The sequence below is a fragment of the Atractosteus spatula genome, chromosome 15, assembly GCF_055471065.1.
Source record: "Atractosteus spatula isolate fAtrSpa1 chromosome 15, fAtrSpa1.hap1, whole genome shotgun sequence".
NCBI classification, from domain to species: domain Eukaryota; kingdom Metazoa; phylum Chordata; class Actinopteri; order Semionotiformes; family Lepisosteidae; genus Atractosteus; species Atractosteus spatula.
In genome coordinates this window covers 6,147,621-6,169,338 of record NC_142720.1, presented here as the reverse complement: position 1 = coordinate 6,169,338, position 21,718 = coordinate 6,147,621, and the positions used below count along the sequence as shown (strand labels likewise).

Below are 21,718 nucleotides of genomic sequence, written 5' to 3'. Positions count from 1 at the left end.
GGCAACATCCACGTACCCTGCTCACGGGGAATTGCCAGCACTAAATCCTCGTACTTAAACGGCAGATTACGCAGATGCAGCTGAAGAGATTTCCTCTTTTCTGCACTTTGTAGTGAAAAGAATCCAGCAATACAAAGAGCAGAAGATCAAGAGAAAAACAAAAACTGCCAAATCAGAATGAGAGAGAGGATCGTGTTCCAAAAAGAAGCTGCTTTAAAGTATGTACATAACTCATTTTATTTAACATCCTGTTAATGAATTAACACTCGTCAGGGCCCTCTGATAAAGCACATAAGGCTAGTGAGTAATGAGACAATCTGGCACCTCAACTACAAACAGCAAAGGATGGATTTATTAATCTACTGATTGCACTTAGAGGCTATTCAACACTGCCACTCAACACTTCCAGTATTAAAATTCAATCTAACCCTGAATTAAAATAACTTAAAATGTCTGCTGTGTAATACCAAAGCTGCCCAGAAAGTACAAAAAGCACTCACAGACACATACATGTACACAGCCACGGTAAAAGTAAAAGGCATTTTTACGATAAAGAGAAAGAACACATTTTCACAGCCATCAACTGGCCTGAAGAATATCACAGGACAGCACAGCAGGCTCACTGCAATATGTGGACAGATTTCTGCTGCAGGACCGTATTTGATTTACTGCTACAGCTGCACTACTACTGTTTAAAATCCTGCCTTAATATTGCAAGTTTGGTGACATCGCTTTACCGAAGACACATTGCCCCCCTCCCCTCTGCCAATAGAAGCAAAGAGAGCTGGTTTGAAAACTAAGATGCTGTGCCGAAGTATAAAATCCGAGTGGCATCGCAGAAACTCTGGCACCTACAGTCTGAACAGCACTGTGAGATCTGTGCAAGACAGCCACCAATTTGACGGAATGATACCTCAATGAGTGCTAGTAGCTCTATGAAGGAAGACACTGGGGCTCGCGTTCAGAGGCAGATAGCTGGGGTTGCTACTGTATGAACTGCCTATGAAATTTGGGACCTTGGGATATTATCCAGGCTATCTTCTCCTGCATCTTAAATCGTTAACTTTCCAATAGCAACCAAATATTAATCAATAATTCCCTTATGGCACACCTGTTTCTGCCAAAGGCTAGGGAATCACACTGCTCTATAACAGCCTTATACAGGTGCATAAGGGTGCTATTGTCTTTTTTCTCTACGACATGCTGCAGGAAATGTTTCTTTACGGCTGTGTCAAAGAATGGTGGGTATTAATGCTACATTAACTGCTGTGTGGGGCGGTGCTGGTGCAGAATGGGTGCTGCACATTATCCTTATGGGTGCTGCCATTCAATAGGGAGAATAAAGGGGGTCCTCTCTTTTATGTAAATTAGGGTTACTCTGGGATGAAGTATACTAGTATATACATGCAGGGAATGACCATCATTAATTTTAATAGGCCACTATTCAGTCAGCAACATCTGAATCCTCTTTTGATTATTTCATTTCTGTTTTTTAAGGGCTGTTTCAGCTCTTCCGCTGAGGCTTTTATGAAGGAATTCCTGTTACTCTCCATCATTCAGAGCAGAGCCGATGACAGAGAAGCCCTGAGGGCTCTCACATGGCAGGGAGAATCAGGAATTCTATTTAGAATACAGATGTGACAAATGGGGCGCCAGTGACGTCACATGAGTCCGTTCTTCACACACAACCTAAAGAAACTCAGTACAGCACTTATAAAAATCCCACGGCACCACTCCACACTGCCCCAGCACAGCCGGTCCTGCAGGAAACCTGGAATACATTTTAACTGTGCTCACAAGATGTGGGCTTGTTAACTAACCAAGGATCGAATGAAGGAGCTCTTACAGACCTATTCCGTAACCGTAATATTCAGATTTGACAATGATTGCACATGAATTATTAGTTATTAACTTGTCATTCAACGTTACAAATTGCATAAAAATGAGGAAACTGAGAGGTACGTAATGCTATTCATTTCTTAAGGAGGTGCACATGATCCAAAAGGTTAGAAATGTGGAAGCTGTTTTTTTAAACCATAATTTAGCTCAAGGCCTACATTTTTAAAAGCTTCCATTACATCTGTATAGATACATGCTTTGTTTCACACAGGATTTATGTTTCTTTGTAATGCTCGGAGGCTGTGACTCGGGAGCTCTCAGAACTTGCCTCGGGAGGTTTTCTGCCCAGTAGCAGGTAAGTGGCCATAACTTCGTCATACTTCTGACCAATTAAAGACTCCGTAATCTCATCTCTTGAGAATCCCATTGTCACCATTAGCTCTGTGGAAAACAAAGATGATTATCAAGAGGGAAATTATCCACACAGCACTGAAGAACGACTGATATCTTAAAAAGTTCTAAGACTTGAGCTATAGAATGTGGCACCTCTGAAAAACTGGCTGAAACACATTATGTAACCTGCACTTCAGGTCAAAACCTGCTTAATGTTTCATCACCGCTGTTAGAAACTAAATGACTACCACAAGTCAAGACAATGAAAACCTGATCAGATTTCTCAGGTAGAAAAACAACACAAAATTAAGGATACTGACATTATAATATACCTTATGTTTTCTTTTATGGCTTTGTTCCTTATGATAATTGATTTAAACAGAGTGAGACGATGCACCTTAAGCCTTTGAAAGTTTTTTCCCCATTCTATTAGTGCTTAATAATTAGATTAATAATGCAATTAAACCTGGTTATCGGAAGCTAAAATAAAAAATAACATTATTTAGAGTGACAGAGACCAATGAAAATGTTTTCTGAAACCTATACCTTTGTCTATAATCAAATACCTTCATAATTCTAACAGCAGGGGTTTAATCATTTTAGGATGTTCAATATTGTTATGACTCCTGGGAGCCCACTGAATAATCAAGTCTGTCTCAACCACTGAAAGGGTTAAAGGCTACAGTGACTCCTGAACGGGCTCCTTCAGGTTCAGAGTGGGGCTGCTTGCCAGCTGTGCACCAGGAAACACAGCTGTTCAAGGCTGGTGCTCCTGCAGGGCCTGGCAGTACTGGTCTCTGCCCCACCTGGCTGGATCATGAATTTGCTTGACCCGTTCAGAAAACATGATGACATAAACTACAAGTCAAGCGTTTGCACATCAGGGGGCTGCAGTGGACATTACATTAAATACTAGCAGAAAGTTGCAGACCGACATCCAACAACAGCAAAATGGCCAGAATTTAAAGAGGCTGACCTATCCTTTTGGTGTCGCTGAAATCTGGCTCTGGTTCAATATATGGCTTCAGCTCCTCTTCCTCATAGCCGACATTCATCCACCTGTCCTTCATGATTTGCTAGCGAGAGAGAGATCATGTTCAGGAGAATGGTGCTGGAGACATCATGCGGCATTGAATGACACAGAACAAAAGATGACAGATTGCATGGGGACTGTTTCGGTCACGATAATTTAAAGCCGTCCCTTGCATTTCATTTGCAAATTAAACACAAAATCAATTTATCTATGTCCCCCAAGTCTGCTATTATCTTAAATAATAACTAAGGTGCACTGGCAATAGACAAAAACATATTTTGAAGCAATTTCCACGAACCGCATGTATAATAGCCAATATTAAAAACCGCTATGAACTGACTCAATACTGATCTCTGTCTGAGACCGTGCAAGGCCCGTGCACAAGTTCCAAATAATACTAAGCCAGCACAATATTAAAACAAGAAAACAAAATGTTGACTTATTTAATTGGTGTTTCAAATACACTTTTTTCCATTCTGTAGTAAGCACTGCTTTTAAAAAGCTTAACAGAAAACGTCTAAAGAGCCTGAAGTGGATCCAGAAAAAAAACTTAAAGTAACTTGAATTCTGGAAGAAGCACTGGTAATGAGCATACAGCTCACTGTAGCAGGAGATATACAGTATGTTCCTGCTTTGTAACAAATAATGAATACACATTTTAGGACATAAATCCTGAAACACTTCTGTAAAAATAGAACCACACTGCTGCAGATGTATGAACCCCAGCACGGAAAAGGAAAAGCGCTCAGCACTGAAACTCAGAGGGGCGACTTACTTCCAAGCTGCCTCGTTTGACAGGATTGAGCACCAGCAGCTTCTTCAGCAGGTTTTCACAGTCCGTGGACATGTAGAAGGGGATCCGATACTTCCCTCGTAACACCCTTTCGCGCAGCTCCTACAATGAAAAACAGTTCGGTACTTTTGTGGCAACAGCCCTGTCTGCAATGGCATCAGAGCAGTGAGCCAAGAAACCCTCTAAGTCAACAAAGCACCACACTGGGTCAGTACAAGCCAGCACCAGGTTCTCTTAGGGAGCTGTGCACGAAGATCATCAGCTTATTTACAGTTCCGTGTAATGATTTAATTAATTAACATTGAAATTGACTTGGAAACCAAACTGTAATAATCTGTGGCTGTGAACGCGCTTTAAACCGGACCTTACCTTTAGGTTCTGGCCATCGAAGGGCAGTGAGCCGCTGACCAGTGTGTAGAGGATGACGCCCAAGCTCCAGACGTCCACCTCCGGCCCGTCGTACTTCTTGCCCTGGAAGAGCTCTGGAGCCGCGTAGGGCGGGCTCCCGCAGAACGTGTCCAGCTTGTTACCGATCGTAAACTCGTTGCTGAAGCCGAAGTCGGCGATTTTAATGTTCATGTCGGCGTCCAGCAGCAAGTTTTCTGCCTGTCAAAAGAAAAGCAGGTCACACCAGGGCAGAAATGCACAAACCTAGCACCCACTTCGAATCCTCGCTGCACTGCAGCCAGGAGCTCATTTAAACCCGTCAGAATGAATTCTGAGCGCGCGGGGAAACCTTTGCATTTCTAAGAAAACGCTCCATGCAAATGAACGAAATAATTTGAACTGTTTCTTGAATTTCTTCAGATTAAGGGTGGCGATGTGTTAAACATATAAAAGGTCCTGAATGACTAATGACTGAGCTAGTCAGATATTCAAAAACATTACAACATCCAACAAGTACTGGCGATATCAACAGCTGTATCCTACCATGTCCTAAGCAACAGAAATGAGCCGAAATCTAATCGGGACTAAAATATGAGATTTTTTTCTCAGTAGACTGATATTTAAATAAACACCAAGTTGAAAAAATGTCAAACACGCTTGTCCGTGCTCTAGGGGTGATGGTGCATGCAGTGAATGTGACAGAAATGAAGACGGCACTTTATAATAACTAATCCAGAGCTAATGTAATGTTAATTGCGGTTCTTAATGTTAACGGCAGGCAGATGGGAGAAGGTGTCAGTCAAAAGCACTGATAGATACGGTATTCAAAGCCAGTGGAGAAAACCATTTAACAAAGCAGCTTGTTACCAAAGAGCTAATTCTATTGAGCTGTGAGGTAAAAGGTCAGTGACAGATTGGTCATAACCACTCCTTGTTCATTAAAACTACTGGGAACAGGAAACAGCACGACCCAGCAAAGCAGCCACACGAATGGAGTGGAAGCTCAGAGATGTGCACACCACAGTCAAGAACAGGGTCAAGCAGGGAGCTGTGTCAGCATGCGTAGGCTGCAGAGGAACAGGCAAAGGTTTATTTCATGTACGGAAGATGTATCTGTGCTTGTGATACCACAACATCTTTCAGAGTTACTGCCAAGCTAAGCTGCATTCCCAAGGCAACTCCAGGATTCTGCTGTAGTCTACATGATTCAAGTGACAACGACACTGACGCACAAAACAGACCTTTGAAACCACTTACTTTCAGGTCCCTGTGTACAATCCGTTTCTGATGACAGTACTGCACTGCAGAAACAATCTGGAAAAAAACAAACAGCAATTTATTTCTTATTATTACTACATTTGACTTGTTTACATACAGTAATACATGATTACTGAACAAAAAGAGTTGAATTTAGGCATTCTTAAGTACAATCCTAAAATAACAGTGGCTCTAATGTGGACGACCACGTGAAGCAACTTTCGGCACTTATAACGAATCTTCAGATGTCACATTCTCAAAGTGCAATAATAAAGTAATTCAGAATTACAATATAAAACCAAACGTTGTATTGAGTAAGGATAAGAAATGAGACAGATTTACAGGATACGTATGTTTTATTAATTTAGGATGTTCAAGTGAGAGATTTTATTTTTATGCGTTTTATCTTTTGCATGTTTCACACCCTGCTGCTTCTGGCTTTATTGATTTCTCCAATCTATTTCCACTTTATCAGCCACATTCAGAAAACCTGCATTGCTGCACAGTCATCTGAGCCCAGTGCCTCATTAGACAGCATAGGCTGACTGTGCAAAAGCAATTTTCTTGCAATCAATGTGGGGGAACAGTTCCTCACAGGATGTCAAAACAGATAATTTCCCAGAAAATACGTTGATAGAGTGTGTAACAGCAATGCTGGAAATTAATAACAGGGAAACAGCAGTTAGCGTGATGTAAATTCATTATTATTTGGATTAATGCTTTATATGTGATACACCAGGGGACTCCACCCCTGGCCCTGATTATAATATAGCTCCTCCATAAATCGTTCATTTCAAAAGATTGGAACACCCAATTGGGACGTTTTTATTCAATTAATCGAGTAATTCACTCAATTAAAGGAACGCTTATCTTTCAGGGCTGCACATCTACAGTGTTCCACATGATCTGTAACACATTATCAGACACTGACTGCAAATGTTTTTTTTTCCAATCCTTTATAGACTGGGAACTGCAAGGCAGCTTTTGTATAAGTCCTGCTGGAGTGGGGCTCACCCCCCTGGAGTTTGATTTAACAGCATACATGATTATTTCACCCATCTAAAACAGAAAACAGCTTTCTATCATATTTATTGATCATGCCTAGTAAATGTATTTTGTTAAATCTGTCTCCTGGTCAATGATGAGATGAGTGCTCACTGACCTCAGCAAGAATTAGTTACCATGTTCTAGCAAATGAACTAGTTTAAGATTGAGGGATCAACAACAGACGCCAGCAGCTGACATTTATTTGCCATGGAACTAGACTGCCCGATCTATTTGACCAGATATCGACAGTCTGAACAACTTGATCTGGTAATGAGAACAGAAGACGGTCAACAGGAGTATAACCCCTGCTGGACAGCTGACTGACGGACTGAGCGCAACTGACGGAGAATTGCAGCACAGCCTTCCCCCATACAGATGTTTTCTGTCCTGGAATAAAAGACAATAAGTGGCAGCAGTGTGACCCCATGGGCTTCTTTAATTACACACATCGCCACCTTCCAACAGCGAAGGGGGGTTCAATTTATCTGTAACTTATGGATCTTTAATTATTTAAAAAAAAAACAAATGTTTTCAGCACTGATGCAGACACAAATCAAATAGCAATCCAGCGGAGCCATTCATAAGTCCCGCTCCTTAGCCTATCGTAACAGAGACTAATACTCTAATTAGACAAAAATCATATGAATTAAAAGTCCTACAGGGGGTTGATACACAAGCTGTCCCCTGAAGAAAAAACGATAAAAAGGTTCACTCTTTATTCACAAGGCTTGAATGCGTTCAGAAAAGCTAAATGGTTTTACCAAAGATCTTTGACACAGTGCAGAAAGCAATGAAAAGATGGTGTAGCCACCAGGTGTCAGCACAGTGCGCAGAGATGACATCTGTTTCAACAGAGTCTCCCTGATGGCTTGGAAAAGTTCAAGTTATACAGTTCAGGATAATAGGCTGTCTTGATTAAGTTTATAATTAAAACAATTTGTCATATAGACATAAAAGGAGGACCACAGGGAAGGCAGTGCACACACAGAGTAATATCAATAACACCGGTATACCAGTTTGGCATTAAGGGTGCTAATGAGCAATTCAAAAGTGCAAAGGTACAAAGGTAATGGTATGTTAAAATGCAATATATTAGTGATAACCAGAGATCTGGAAATGTATGGATATATTCAGGATTTAAGGATGACAACTCCAGACACTGCAGAAGAATCCTGAATGTACCGTAGGCTTTGTTCTAACACGTCCGCCAGCTGCCCTGCCCCAGGGGGACCCCAGTGCAGTACGGGGCTTTATGCGGTCCGTCTGCCCCATGTATCTCTTGCCTCTTCTCCAAGAGTGTCGGGTTCTGCTGAACTGGAGCAGTGCTTTGGTAGGGCTGTGCCGACAGTGTTATACTCTCCTAACTTAAATGGAACTGAACATGTGGGCCCACCCCTTTGAAAACCAAAAAAGGTATTATCAACCAGCCTCTTAGCTCTACAGGCCGCAGTAACAGTAAAATATATAGCGCTTCATAATCCTTGCGTCCTGTGTCTCCAGTACTTATCTTAAAGGTTAACATCAGCAACTAATTCACATTTCTGGAGTCTGTTTCCGCAGCCCTAGAGGGGTAGGTAGGTAGGGTCCCCTTTTCAGGCCATAAAGGCCCACGAGGGAATGGGGGGTAAGGGCCACCATATTTCTTGACCATCCGACACTGGTCAGCATCACGGTCCGGCCTGCCTATTACCCCCAGAAGGATTAACCCCCGGTACTCATTTGGACAGCAGGCTGAGTGGACCTGGGAGCCGTCGTGAAGGAATTAGAGCAAGTTACATCGCTTGCCCCTCCCTGGGACTGAACCCGGGACCTTTCGGTCAGGAGCTAGACAACCTTGCCGTCTGATCCACCACGGCTCCTCGCAGCACTAGAGCCGGGGGATAATTCTGAAGAGCAAGGAGCTCCCAACACCTTGGTTCAGAAATCCACATTCTTTGATTACAACCTGAACAATCAGTTTCAGGTTGTAAACAGCAAAAGAAATGTACATTGGACGTTAATGTAATTAATGTAGTTAACTGTAGCTCATGAACAATTTTCGTTCGGTAGTTTTGCACTGTGCTTCTTTTATTATTTCCAGTCCTTAAAATTGTGCACATTTACCTACAGTACACAGTGCCACTTTAAGATTCTATTTCTCTTCATTTTAATAATGCATTAAAGCTAAATTCCCCCTGTACAATCTATATTTACAGAATGGTTATGGGATTTTGAGATTGTATTGTAATCCATGTATAACCATGAGTCACCTTGGTTAATGATGTCGACCAAATAGTAGGAGCAAGTGAAAAACCACCATCTCACCTGCCGAAATTTTGCTCTGGCCTCCTTTTCCTTCATCCTCCCATGTGCAACTAAGTAGTCAAACACTTCTCCTGTGATGGAGAGACATACGTATTGTTACAAGTTACATAAATAACTTGTTAGATATTATTTTCAATATCTATCTGAACCCAGGGGAGCACACTGAGCCATTAAAGAAGCAAGGACTGACACGAGGTCACATGTGCACCTCCAGGACTGAGAAAAATAAGCATTTTCTTAGATTACATTTAAAAACTATCTACCAAGTAAAATCATTCAAGGTTACTGGGATACAGGAATGAAGTCCACAATGTGCCTGAATTCCTGGAGTTAAACAGGGTTAAAGTTCCTTTCCAGCCTGCTTTACAACTACCAAGCTCTTGAGCAATAGAGTAAAAATAAATGAATCTTTCTAGCCTGAAGCTATAACCATTATACAGCTTGTCTGGACAGCTTCTCCAGAAGACATTCAACTCTCCTTATGATTACATTCACAAAAATCTGAATCTGATCTAGATCTGAATGAGCTGCACGTTTTCACTTTCCGGTTTATTTTTCCATCGTCAGTCTGAATTCTTAATGGTACCTAGGAACAATGTGCAGTACTTATTGTAACTAGTCATTTAGGGGGTTAGAAAGCACCCATTGGTGGCAGGATCTTGCATATCAGTTTACTTTTGTTGATTAATTTCCACTCACCTCCACTGGCATATTCCATTACTAAATAAAGTGTCTTCTCTGTTTCAATGACCTCAAATAATTTAACTGCAGAGAGAGGAAAAACATAATATGAGAGGAAAAAATACACTACAGAATAAAAATCTGTAATCTAAAACAGAAAGGAACAGCACAGTTATTGGGGTTTTGTACTACAAATGGCCAGTCCAACACAGTTCTTTGACAATGAAAAATGCCGATCTTTTTGTGACGGGTGTCCATGCTCCGTATTGGACAGAAGTGACACACTGTAGGTTGATTCAGGATACTCGTCATTAACGGGAGTGATCAATAGGCTACTGTGAAAGTCACAGGGTAGTAGCATGTGTGGCCTGCGCTGTACATCTGTGATGCACGCTTTCCGCCAGGCTGCAGAAATTAGGTCTTGTATGATGCTCTCCTCTTTCTACCGCAGAGCCTGGAAATCGAGTGTGCCTCTGCACTGGCATCTGAGCCCCAGGTGCCACCTGTCATCCCACCTCCTCCCACAGACGTTCCCTGGGACCAGTCTGGTGGGTACTGTCACCTTCCCAGTACACAAGAAAGCCGTTGCTACATGAGGAGCATGAAATGGTGTGTTTTTTCCTGCTGGGACGCTGTAATGTCGGGATGGGCAGCAGGCGAGCTCCAGGACTTGATCAGTATAAAGCTGTGCCGTCATAATGCCATCATTATAAACAGTTCTGCGTGACTCAGACACTCCTGCCAGGCCATCGCGCACAGACCTCTTCGGCAATCGGTCTGTTGTACACAATTAGTGTATCACTCTGCACATCTGCACATGTATCCATCACAGGGGTGATGAAAGATAACTCAACTCCACTGATTGCAAGGCCGTCTCTGATGTTGCTTCAACACACACAAATATTACTGATTCTATTGATAAGTGGTGCATATTGGTTCTTTTCTGCATTTGTCTTTGATTTTCACCCAGTTTGAGATTCAACGCTGCCTGTACCCAGTCAGCTCTCACTAATGAGGTGATTTAGGGCCTATGTAGCAGTCAAAGTGGGTCAAGTGTATCAATGTCAGTCATGAATGATCAATTAGTCAAAACAACAGAACAGAACAAAATAATAAACAGAAGAGTGAAAAGTTTTTCTTCACAGTATACTAGAATTATATTTCGCACTTATTCAGCTGTGAGGAAGTGTGCTCGTTCAGCAAGTTTTTTTTTCTTAATTTGTAAATCTGCCCACTTTTCAACAGATGCATTTAAGTCACACCACTCCCACAAACTGCATTAGAAATCTGGGCATCTTTCTACATTCAATGCATTTATCAAGTCAATTTTAATGTTACACCTTGCAACCATGACTGACACTTTCTGCAGAAGTGTGAAATGCAGTTTTGCCTCACGCTTTAGTACAATGATGACTGCTCACTTACAAACAGCAACGCTGGAACTGGCCCGTTCTGTCGGGAGCGGGTCTTTCTCACCCAAAACCCACTTAATTAACAGAACGATCTCACAACCTTTAAGCAATATTGTATAAGGTGACGGTCTTGCAGGCAGTGTTGGGGGAGGAAGGGGTTCCCCATTGCCTGCTTTCAGCCTGCCCTCTGTTGCAGCTCAGCCGTGTTACCAGTCGACTGCTCCGGGTCTCTGGAGCTGCTTAGAACCAGAACTCAGAACCTTCACACGGTTTTGTGAAGAAAGCAGGTCCCAGTTTTGAAGATGTGCAAAGAATGCGATCTACTGTGTCTGCGAAACCCAGCTCATCATCTCTCAGCCTTCTCAGCAGATACTTTCTAAAGCTAATTCACTGATCTGTGTGACAGAAACATGTACAGTACCAGGTTAACTGGACAGTCTCTACCATGTATAGTTAAAAAGGACAACCCCTTTTATCTCACAGCAACATACAATTTGTCACCATGGTGTTCTTTACAGTATATAATGAAGTTCCCTGCTTTAATCTGTACTTTCTGCCTCTCTCCAAGGATGTAAACTGGGTTCTTATTACATGTTAATAGGTTGTCATGCAGTATGATCAAGGAAGAACTGTGGTTCCCTTTTATTGAAGCGTTAATAAGCTCCTGCCATTTGTTTTCTCAAATTCCCCCACACAGGCAAGGACAAGGAAAACAGAGGTGACCAACATGCATTACATGGAAGAATACAGGTTTGATCCTACCTATATTAGGATGGTTCAAGATCTTCATTATCCTTACTTCCCGAAAGAGCTGTTGAAACAGAAAAACATGCATGAAGTTAAAAAAAGCAATCTTCACGAAGCAACCTCTACTACTGTGAAGCAGAAAACCTCTGTAATGATGCTCTCAGACCATCTACCACAAGGTGGCTTATCTGAAATATAATGCACTATGGCTTCCCAGCAAGCAGATTAAAACCATGTCTGAGTGCAGCACCAAAACCGCTGGCTAAATAATGATCACTGAATTTTCCTTTTTCAAAGAGTTTATAAGCTTTTGAAAAGCAAACTTAAAAGACAGTTTGTGATCTTTAATTGCACTCAGGGTGTAATGATGGAAAAATACAACATTTCCACCATTCTGGAAAGAATAAACAGCTTTTTCCCCCAACATCATCGATGACAACAGTGTTAGTTTTTCTTCCAAGATACTTCGGCTGCGATGTTAAATACACCAGCCCAACCAAAGCCCAGACTGACCCTATCTTTCTAATGTACCATGACATTATGAGTACACTGATTCTAGTGATAAGCAAAGACAATGGATAAACCTGTTTATTTGTAAAAAAGAAAGTCACAATATCCAATATTGTTCCAAAGGCAATGTTTTTTTTTCGGTATACAGCATGATCTCTCTGCGGGCTGAAACATTTGAGAGATTCCCACTGTAGTTTTTGCAGAGATACAAGCCTGAGCCAGTTGACTCTTGCACACTGCAGGGGACTGCTGTGTTTTGAAAGGACTGCCAGCTGCCACAGCAACACCGCTGTCCGCCCTCCCCACTCCTGGAACTCAACCGGCCCCTGCATGCAGGAAGGCAGGCCTCTTGAACTCTGTAATGCTACAGCAGGTAAAACAGAAGCTAAAGGAGACCGATTTTGAAACGAAAAACAATGCTGGACTAAAATAGGATTAGCACCAGCTTTGCAGAGTCCTGCCGAGAATGAACCCTGAAAGCTGTGGGCTTTCATTTCGCCAGCACATTAGCAGAAGCTCAGTAGGTCTTAATATTTCTCTAAGTAACCTGCTATGAACATATTTCTTGACATGTTCCTTTATAGCCTACTCTATTAAGAGCAACACCGTTCTCTCCAAAATGAGCAAAATAATTCCCCAAACATGAGTAGCCAAAGGGACTGAAAGAAAAAAGGATTTTCTCAGATTTCCTCTAAGACCTTTCTCTTAATTATTTCCAGATTTCTTCTTTAAAATACAAAAAGAGCTATCGTTTAAAACAATCAAAATCCTATTACAATCTGCTAAGAGCTTTCCAAATCAAACCGACACTAATGACAAACTGTTTACAGCAGCCTCAATTAAATGACATCTCCACTGACTTGACACATTTTCCCAGGACACACTGTAAAAAATGACGTATGAGAGCCTGAATGTGTTAATACTTCAGGTGCCACACACAGGATGTAAAATTACCAAATCTCCTGAAAAAAGTGATAAACATGCACGGTGATAGTCTGCTCATGATACTTTTGTGATCACTGAAAAAAAGTCACCTGCAGATAAACATGGGGACCTCCAGCACAAAGCAGACAATCCAAGAAGCGGGGTGTGTGTTTGCCCTGAACACTGCTGTTTATGAAGACGATTAGGGGCTTTCTACCCTTCACGCTGCACTCCATTTCAAAATCCCGGCACTATTCTTAACTCCAAAGTAAAAAACTAGGTAAGTTGTCTTAGGAGACAGAGATGGCTTTGGAAGACTCAGATGACAAGGACAGAAGGGAAATGTATTGCAGACTGGAGTTCAAACCCCATTCAGGGTGTGCGAGGTTCATCAAGCTGCCCATCAATCAAAGTCACCCACCTGTACTCAATCATCTCCACTTTTGAAGTTGATAGTTTTAAAGTGTTGGAGAGGAGCAGGAGCAGGTTAAAGGGACTGAGCTGAAGGGATGTTGATTGGTGGGGTGTGATTGGCAGGTCTCATTTTTCACCCTAATAAACAGAGGTGAGTCCAGTCCTGAAACTACCTGCACTGTGCTGCTTGATACCAGGTCTAGCACACACTATCTGCATGGGTTAAACCCCAGCCACCTGCCTGACAGCTCTGACAAATCTCCCCACCAACTCTTCCTGCTGGAACCATTAGTCAGCATGGAGATGAAAAACAAGAAAATAGAATAAGGTATGAAACCAGCAAGCCATTATGAGATCTCATAAAAATGAGAAGACAGAAAACAAACCACTCTTAATTCATATCACTACAGATGAACACCAGATTTTGGATAAGCACATCAATTTTATTGCATGGCCCATTCTCTGGATAATGTCAGAGGATAGTTCTCATGTCTGGAACACTGTGTGCCATGTAGCACCAAATACAAATGATGCTGCCTGTGTGAAAGGACAGTGCTGCAGGATTGATGGAGTTTCCTTCTTGCTCTGGCAGCTTCAGCTCAGAACAGCAGTATTTGCTCTGCTCTGATTGAGGAGAGAGACAGAACAGTAAAAAGTCATGTGAGGCTGACGAGGCAATGCTCCAAGACACCCACCTCCTGGATTTTAACATTAAGCACCTAATTTCAGCTTGGAGCAAAAGATCTTCTTATACAGCATCCATGCTCAAGGCAGTACCCTATATTTGTATACCCAATACCCTGTATTTGCAAGCAAGTGCACATTTGTGTGGGGCTCTGTCCCGCAGCTGGCGTTCAGAAATCGTTTCTGAAGCTGTTGCTGGAATGGTAGACTGGTTGAACAGGGAAACCTCATCAGAAAGAGCAGATGTTCACCTGTAAAACATGCAATGGTGTGCAGGCCTACAACATGAATGAAACCACGAGCTTTGAAAAATCGCTCAGTTTTACTTTCAAATACTATGTGATGTGTGATTCAAGCGAGCCGTAAAAATCCCTTGAGTACAGTAGCTGGATTTATGATGAAACAACAGACAGACTGCGATGGGAGAATCTTTGTGGCAGATTACCTAAATGGATGCAAGCAGTTCCTAAAGGCACTATTATAGTATTATCCTAATTAAAGTGGACAATATACAATATAATATAGACAAGTGTCTAGCAGGACGAGTTGAACGGTACTCATCAGATAAAGATGACAGTGGGATAAGACAAGGAATGGGAAATGTTCACCATTTTGAAATCCATTAAAGAAAACAATTTCTCAGAAGTTTTTTTTCCTGACTGTTCTTGAGTTTTCATGGAGCATACTAAAATGGTTCTGAAATGGACAAAACACGTTGGCTTTCACACTGACAGAGAGAGAGTTGGGAGAAGTACAGCTCACTGGAACAGAATTCAAGGCCCACTCCCTGAGGCTCAGCTTCAGAAAAATAAACCTTTGGCACAGCATGAACCTGTTAATGAAACTGAGGTTTCAATGTCTTTGGTGAGGAATAAAATACACCAGGCTGAAAAGATGCATCTCACCAGACACTGCTGTGTGCTCTCTCACTGCACAGGGTACGGCCCTTTCATTTCTCCCTGTCATCAACAAATTAAAGGCTTGCTCACCTGGGCCCTTACAAAAACCTGTTAAAGCCACACTGTCACCATTCCCATCTGACAACTGATCCTAAAATCTGTGCAACCATAAAATATCCAGTAGAAATCAAACAACAACCCTCCCTGTGTATTTATTACTGGCGGGGAGAAAAAAAAAAGTCTCATTAATTTCATTTATTGCACAAAACTTCATATTTCACTTAATGCCAGCCATTGCGAATTTAAATGTGACAAACAACTACACTTTCACTGCATTCCCAGGAATCTTACAAGGTTAACAGACTACACAAGTGAAACAGCCTGAACGTTAATGCACATTTTTTACTGTAAACACTTCACTTTTAATTATATTAATCATACTAGATGAGATTATCCTGAAAATGTATGCAATCCCATTTATAAACACCCCATTTCTTCACTTTAAAATGTCATGAACACTTAGCCTTTTATATTAATATATTTTAGTCACCTTACATGACTTGTTGGTATAAGCCTACCTCACTATGCGCAAATAAATCTGCTTTAATTATGTTTCTCTGTTGTAAGAGGCTTAAACCAGGTCTTGTCAATCAATAGCAAGACCCCTCATTGAGCAGAACTAAACTTCAACTTTCAACTTCGAAAACGCTTTCCAAAATGTTGCACCTTCTTACTGGTAACCGAAAGGGTGAGGTGAAGGTGTGAGTCCTGTCTTTTTATTTTGGCACTAATATACCCCGAGTGCCAGCGTGGCACAGGGAGCACAGCGCTGAAGATTTACTGCACTGCAGGCAAACAGCAGGTTTTAGAGGGAAGCAAGAAAAACAATCACATCTGTCACATCACAGAGAAGCCACCCTCCACAGCACAGATTCCAGACAGAACAGAGCTTGGAGTTTCTCATTATCTATTGAAAGGCTTTTGCTGCATACGCCTTAGTGGAGATGATACACCCATCGAAACTTTAAAAAGAAGACATTATTTAATTCACAAAAAAGAGGCCTGAGAGCACAAGCCTTTAAAAACAACACCATAACTAAGGCAGTCAGAAGAGAGCGTTGTGTGCTCTCTTCAACATGAGCAGATTGGCTTTTCATGACCTGTCGTTTTATAGACATTTTGGCCTCGGCAACACGCCTGTGAATCAACAAGCACAGTTAACATATGCTTCGGCCCTCCCTCACCCTTCATGCTGCCAGCAGTCTCCGACACCAGCGCACCCCTGCGCTCAGTTCACTCTCCGACGGACAGGAAGCATCTCGTTGTCTCGGATCACAGAGGGGGAATATTTCAGCAGTCAAGCAGCGCCAAACGCTGCTGATCAAACCCAGAGTGACAGGACTGCATATTAGATCCCACTGCAAATGGAACACGAGTCATTTGCTTCAGTCCACATGAGCTCCAGGAACATGACATGTGTTCCCAGAAGCACTGCCACAGACTCGCACAATAACGTCACTCCAACAGAACACAAAACATACACACAGCTTAAAGAGGTGCACTACTTGTAACATTTTCTATAATACGAGTTACTAAGGAACATAAAATTACTCTAGATTCTCACTGCACAAAAATCACAAGTCCAATCTTGAAACCTGAAAAACATTTCTGCAAAATTATCAGGAAGCTCATATTACTGCTGCAAAGAGCACAACCTTCTGCGATTCACCTACAAATACAACAGCAGCAATGAGTACCCCTAAAGAACCCCTAGATCAAAAACACTACACACTACTGAACGTTTGTTTATGATGCTCACATGAGTTCCAGGGAAACAAGGAGGGGAAAAAGAAAAGCAAAGCCACAAGGACATTCACTCATCTAATTAAGTGCAAAAAATATCAAGGCTGGTAAAGCTGCAGAACAAGGACACAATACTGACTCTCCAGGAACTAAAACTTTCAAGTTCAAGCGCAATATCCACTTGTTCAAAATCTTCCTGTATACAAGAGCAGCACTTAAAATGGCACCTCTGTGCTCAGAACAGAACGCAACACAGTGAAGGAACACAGATGAACTCAAGTTTAATTATAACAGATGTTCATTTCATCCCACTTTATTTTCCTCTTTTCCTCTGTTTTTCATGTTATTTTTAGTCTTGTACTCCAAACCGTACTTGTCCATGTCTGACAAGGCAGGTTACGCACCACAATAACTGCCCTTTTACATGCTGTAGGGGTCCCTTCAGGCTCAGGCCTGGCTGGTATCTTTCTGATGTCTTATTTGCACACAACAGGACTCCCTTTGACTCCAGGACAGCCTTGTGTCTTCTGTTTTTTGTTTCAATCTGAGAAGTCAATTAAACAATTAACCAAATTATTTAAATAGTCATCTATGTGATTTTTTGGAAGGTCTGTTAACATACATTACTTAAACCATTCACTACATTAAAGGCCGATGCTCCAACACCTCAGAATCTGCTTACCATTATTAGAATTTCACAGTGAATTCTTTAATTACACCAACCATGTACCTTATAGTTCAGGTGAAACAAAACCAGAACACATTAGACCTTCCCAGAAGTTAAGCACTAATTTCATCAATACAAAGCAGTGGTGAACAACTCCAGCCCTAGAGGTCTGCGGTGTCTATAGGTTTTATATGTGCCTCTGCTCTTAATGACCTCATTGAGCTGATCGTGAGCTAAAGAGCAAGAGAAACTGTTGTCTAATTTCAGACTGGATATACAGGTTAGCATGTATATTTCAATGTCTTTAGCATTGAATCCACTGCCTGGATTCAAAATACACAGTAGGAGACACAGCACACTGGATGTCACACTATGAATTAAACCTTCAGCAATAAATACTACTTGACATCTATATCACCAGCAGACTGACCCCCCTGACCGTCTGACCTCAGCTGATCTCTGATGCTAAGGAAAGCTGTGCTTGTTTATAGATGGCACATGAAAGACCACACTGCTGGTGGACATGCATGGGGTAGTCTTCACTCTGGACCTGGAAATCCAAGCCTTGGCCTAATACACTGAGCTCTGCTGCCCATTAGATGACACCTGAAACTAAGGTCCTGACCACACTGAGGGCATTAACAACCCCCTGTCCCTCTGGGGTTGTGGTGGACACAAGTAAGATGAGATGATACAGAGTACAGCTGGTGCTACACCCCATCACCCAGCATTCCGTTCTTGATGAGACTTTAGGCCAGCACTTGAGGGCAGTGGGGGCCCAGTGAGGAAGGGATTACAGTGAACAGAATTACAAGATAAGATCAGATCACTTTATTGGCCATATACAATTTCTTGCATTAGGAATTCATCTTTTCACAAACCCCAGCTTGCTCTCCATGAGACACACAGACAGGGGGAGAAGCTTGGGGTCAGAGCGCAGGGTCAGCCACTTATACGGCGCCCCTGGAGCAGTTGGGGTTAAGGGCCTTGCTCAGGGGCCCAACGGATTAGGATTCCTCTGCCGGCCGTGGGATTTGAACCGGCAACCTTCCAGCCACAGATCCTGAGCCACAGGGCCACCGCTCCACCCCAAGCTATTGATCAGCACAGCAAGAAATGAAGAGAAGTGTTTAAACCCCAGGTAATAAACAGCAAGCCATAATGGAATCCCCATCTCAAACGAGTAACTGCAGCAGGTAGACCTCATTGTTACCATGCTGTGGATAAAACCTAAAATTGGCTTTCCCCTGCAAAACCAAATTAAACTACAATCCTCTATTTAGCTGATCTGACCAGTGCTCAGCAAAATAACTTGCAAGCAAGGCATTGGCTGTCAACCCACTGAACTTCTTCAGAACTAGTAGGGAAATACAAAAACCAGACGGCACAACAGGCATCTATGTGGAAGTGCATTTAAAACCAAGAACAGGGGGGGTTGTTTTACCCAGAGGAATGGGGGAATATGGAACAAGCTTGCCAGCCAGGTTGTTGGAGCCCATACTCTGGTTTCCCTCAAGGAACAGCTAGACGAGATCCTTGATTCAAGAAGCTCCTAAGAAACGGGCGAGATACAAACGAGAGGGGACCATTCGGCCTAACTGTTATTGGGAGTTTGACAAGGGTATGCACCGGAGTGCATTAGGAAATCCATATGGTGAATGTCAGCAGCACATCACAGGAATGGCTGTAAGCCCACCTGGCTCAGTAGCTAACAGCTTATTGATCCAAGGACCTCATCCTTGAAGGATTCAGGGAATGTGCTTCGACAGCATCTTAGAAACGTGCTCATTGTCCGATCCCCCCCGTGCAGTTCAGCGCACTAACGGCTAAAAGGTTCGGAAGTTCTGTGACCATCTCATGCTGCATTTTGGAAAAGGGTCTTTGTTAGTTTTAACTGAAAACGCAGAATAATTATTTGATTCCTTCAATTATACTTACATCTTGCAGTTTTTTTAAAAGGTTCTCTTTTGTGTGATACGTATCGGATTTCTATACATTTTTTTAAAAACATCAGGGTCATAAAGCAAAATATGTACCGTACGTTTGCAGACTTCTTTTAATATTCTTCCAGAGGGGATTATGAAATCTCTGCATAGAAGCCACTCCAAAACCCTCATCCTTTATTTGCCCCTGATAACACACACAATACATGTATACAGCACTTAACATACTGTACATATACGTCAGTAATCTCTTGTTGTCTTTGGCATTATGACACAGCTTAGTAGGTGATAATTACATTTGCACCCATTTAGGCAGCTCGGCATGCTGGATAACACTGCAGTGTCTGACCTGGGATTTGAACCCACAGCCTTCCAGTGAAAAGCTGAGAACCCCTCACCTTGGCCCACCGTGCTGCCTCTGCAGGGCTCCACAGCCCCCTTGAAGCTGATCCTGGAACCTCTGTAAATACCACTTCCCAGACCTCCCCTGATTTTAATTCAACACCACTATTACTCTCCAGAGATAGGCCAGTGGTGCAAGGCAACCTCATTTTTAGCACTGCTGTACAGATAAGTCCATTAAGGAGGGGAGGGAGTGGGGTGGCTGTGATTATAGAGTAACTGGAGTTGTGCTCTCACTATGGAAAAACCGCTAAACACAAACAGCTTTTTTAAACTGCTCTGCTGAGAATAAAACGTGCAAGTTACTTAGTGGAAAAGTGGAATCGTCGATCCTCCCTTGAACATGAACAGTGCTCGCTGCCAGTTTGTGTCAGAGGGGGAGGAAGTGGAATGAGAAAGGTCAATGCTTTCAATTTAAATGTTTTTTTCTTTTGCAAAAGAAATACCACTGTTTTAAGGGAGCTCATGTGCAATTAATTAATATCAATTAGTTGAAGCTGTCAAGAGAAACAGATTCAACTGCTTTGTTTACAGTTTTCAGGGAAAAATGCAAGTAAACTAATTTGCCTCATACCAGTTGCACGGCAGCTGCAATGACTTCTATTAATAAGTGGGAATAGATATAGATGTGTGGGTGGCATCTATAAGAAGAGCTGAGAGACCCTGATCCTCTTTGTTCCTGCCGGTACAATGGATCCATGTGCAGTGTATTCTTATCTGTGGCAGAAATCCAGACTCCCACTGAGCCACAGCAGAGGCCAATAGATAAACCCTGGTGCTTTAGACGGGGACCTGTGAATGCTCTGATCACATCTGCTCACATGCAATTGACACAAAATGCATAAAATAAGCCTTGTGACTGGCAAGACTTCTCAACGTTTAGCTCTGCACTTTCCAGTACCACTGAAAATCTTCCTTCAAATACTCCTGTTGTACTAGACCTTCTTCTCACAGCCATGAGTCTGTAGGCAAAAAGACTCCATTACCACTGTATTAAGATCTGCCTCTGCGCTTCATATTATAATATTTTAGTTTGGGTCCAAATAGGCAATTTTATGCTACTAAGTTTGCAGTACAGTGTTAAATACTGTGGGCATGAACGTCAAGCCTTTACTTCATATTTTCAGTGGATTGCAGCTACTTGTGAAAACAGCAGGATGATCATCTCCTCAAGGCAAGTAAAAGGAGTGAAGCTTACTTCCAGTGCAGGTTTTGTAGGAGTCATGAAGCCCTCCCAAAAGATTTATCCTTTACCATTTTTTTTAAGCTGGTCCACTTTACCACAAATAAAAACATCACATATACTTTTTAAACTGTGCTTTAACAAGGCCTAAAAAGACTAAACAGAACACACACACACCTCTCACTCCACTAATGCACCAGAGATTTAGTCTAGTCAAGGAATGGGCCAGGCTTGGTTCTGGTGTGCCACCAATTTGCAATGACTACGGATCTATTGATCCAAAAGAAAATCCATAGATGAAAAGGCATTAGCTGGAACCCTCTTCACACTTCTTGTGTTCAGTAGCTTGTACACATGTATGAAGAAGCTTGGGAGGACTAAGAATAGATTGTTGCT

At 42.2% G+C, this 21,718-nt stretch overlaps 1 protein-coding gene across 4 annotated transcripts in view; it reads right to left on the bottom strand.

Moving 5' to 3' along the window:
* Positions 1-21,718, bottom strand: part of mark1 (MAP/microtubule affinity-regulating kinase 1) — a 98,501-nt gene that overhangs the window by 16,355 nt on the left and 60,428 nt on the right. For all 4 annotated transcript variants that reach the window (XM_088933673.1, XM_088933675.1, XM_088933674.1 and 1 more), the window contains exons 4-11: positions 11,909-11,957; positions 9,753-9,818; positions 9,054-9,124; positions 5,703-5,759; positions 4,428-4,664; positions 4,041-4,160; positions 3,209-3,308; positions 2,168-2,280 (exon numbers count right to left, since the gene is read on the bottom strand). In XM_088933673.1, coding sequence (XP_088789799.1) covers positions 2,168-2,280; positions 3,209-3,308; positions 4,041-4,160; positions 4,428-4,664; positions 5,703-5,759; positions 9,054-9,124; positions 9,753-9,818; positions 11,909-11,957 — 813 coding nt within the window. The remainder of the gene's footprint in view (positions 1-2,167; positions 2,281-3,208; positions 3,309-4,040; positions 4,161-4,427; positions 4,665-5,702; positions 5,760-9,053; positions 9,125-9,752; positions 9,819-11,908; positions 11,958-21,718) is intronic.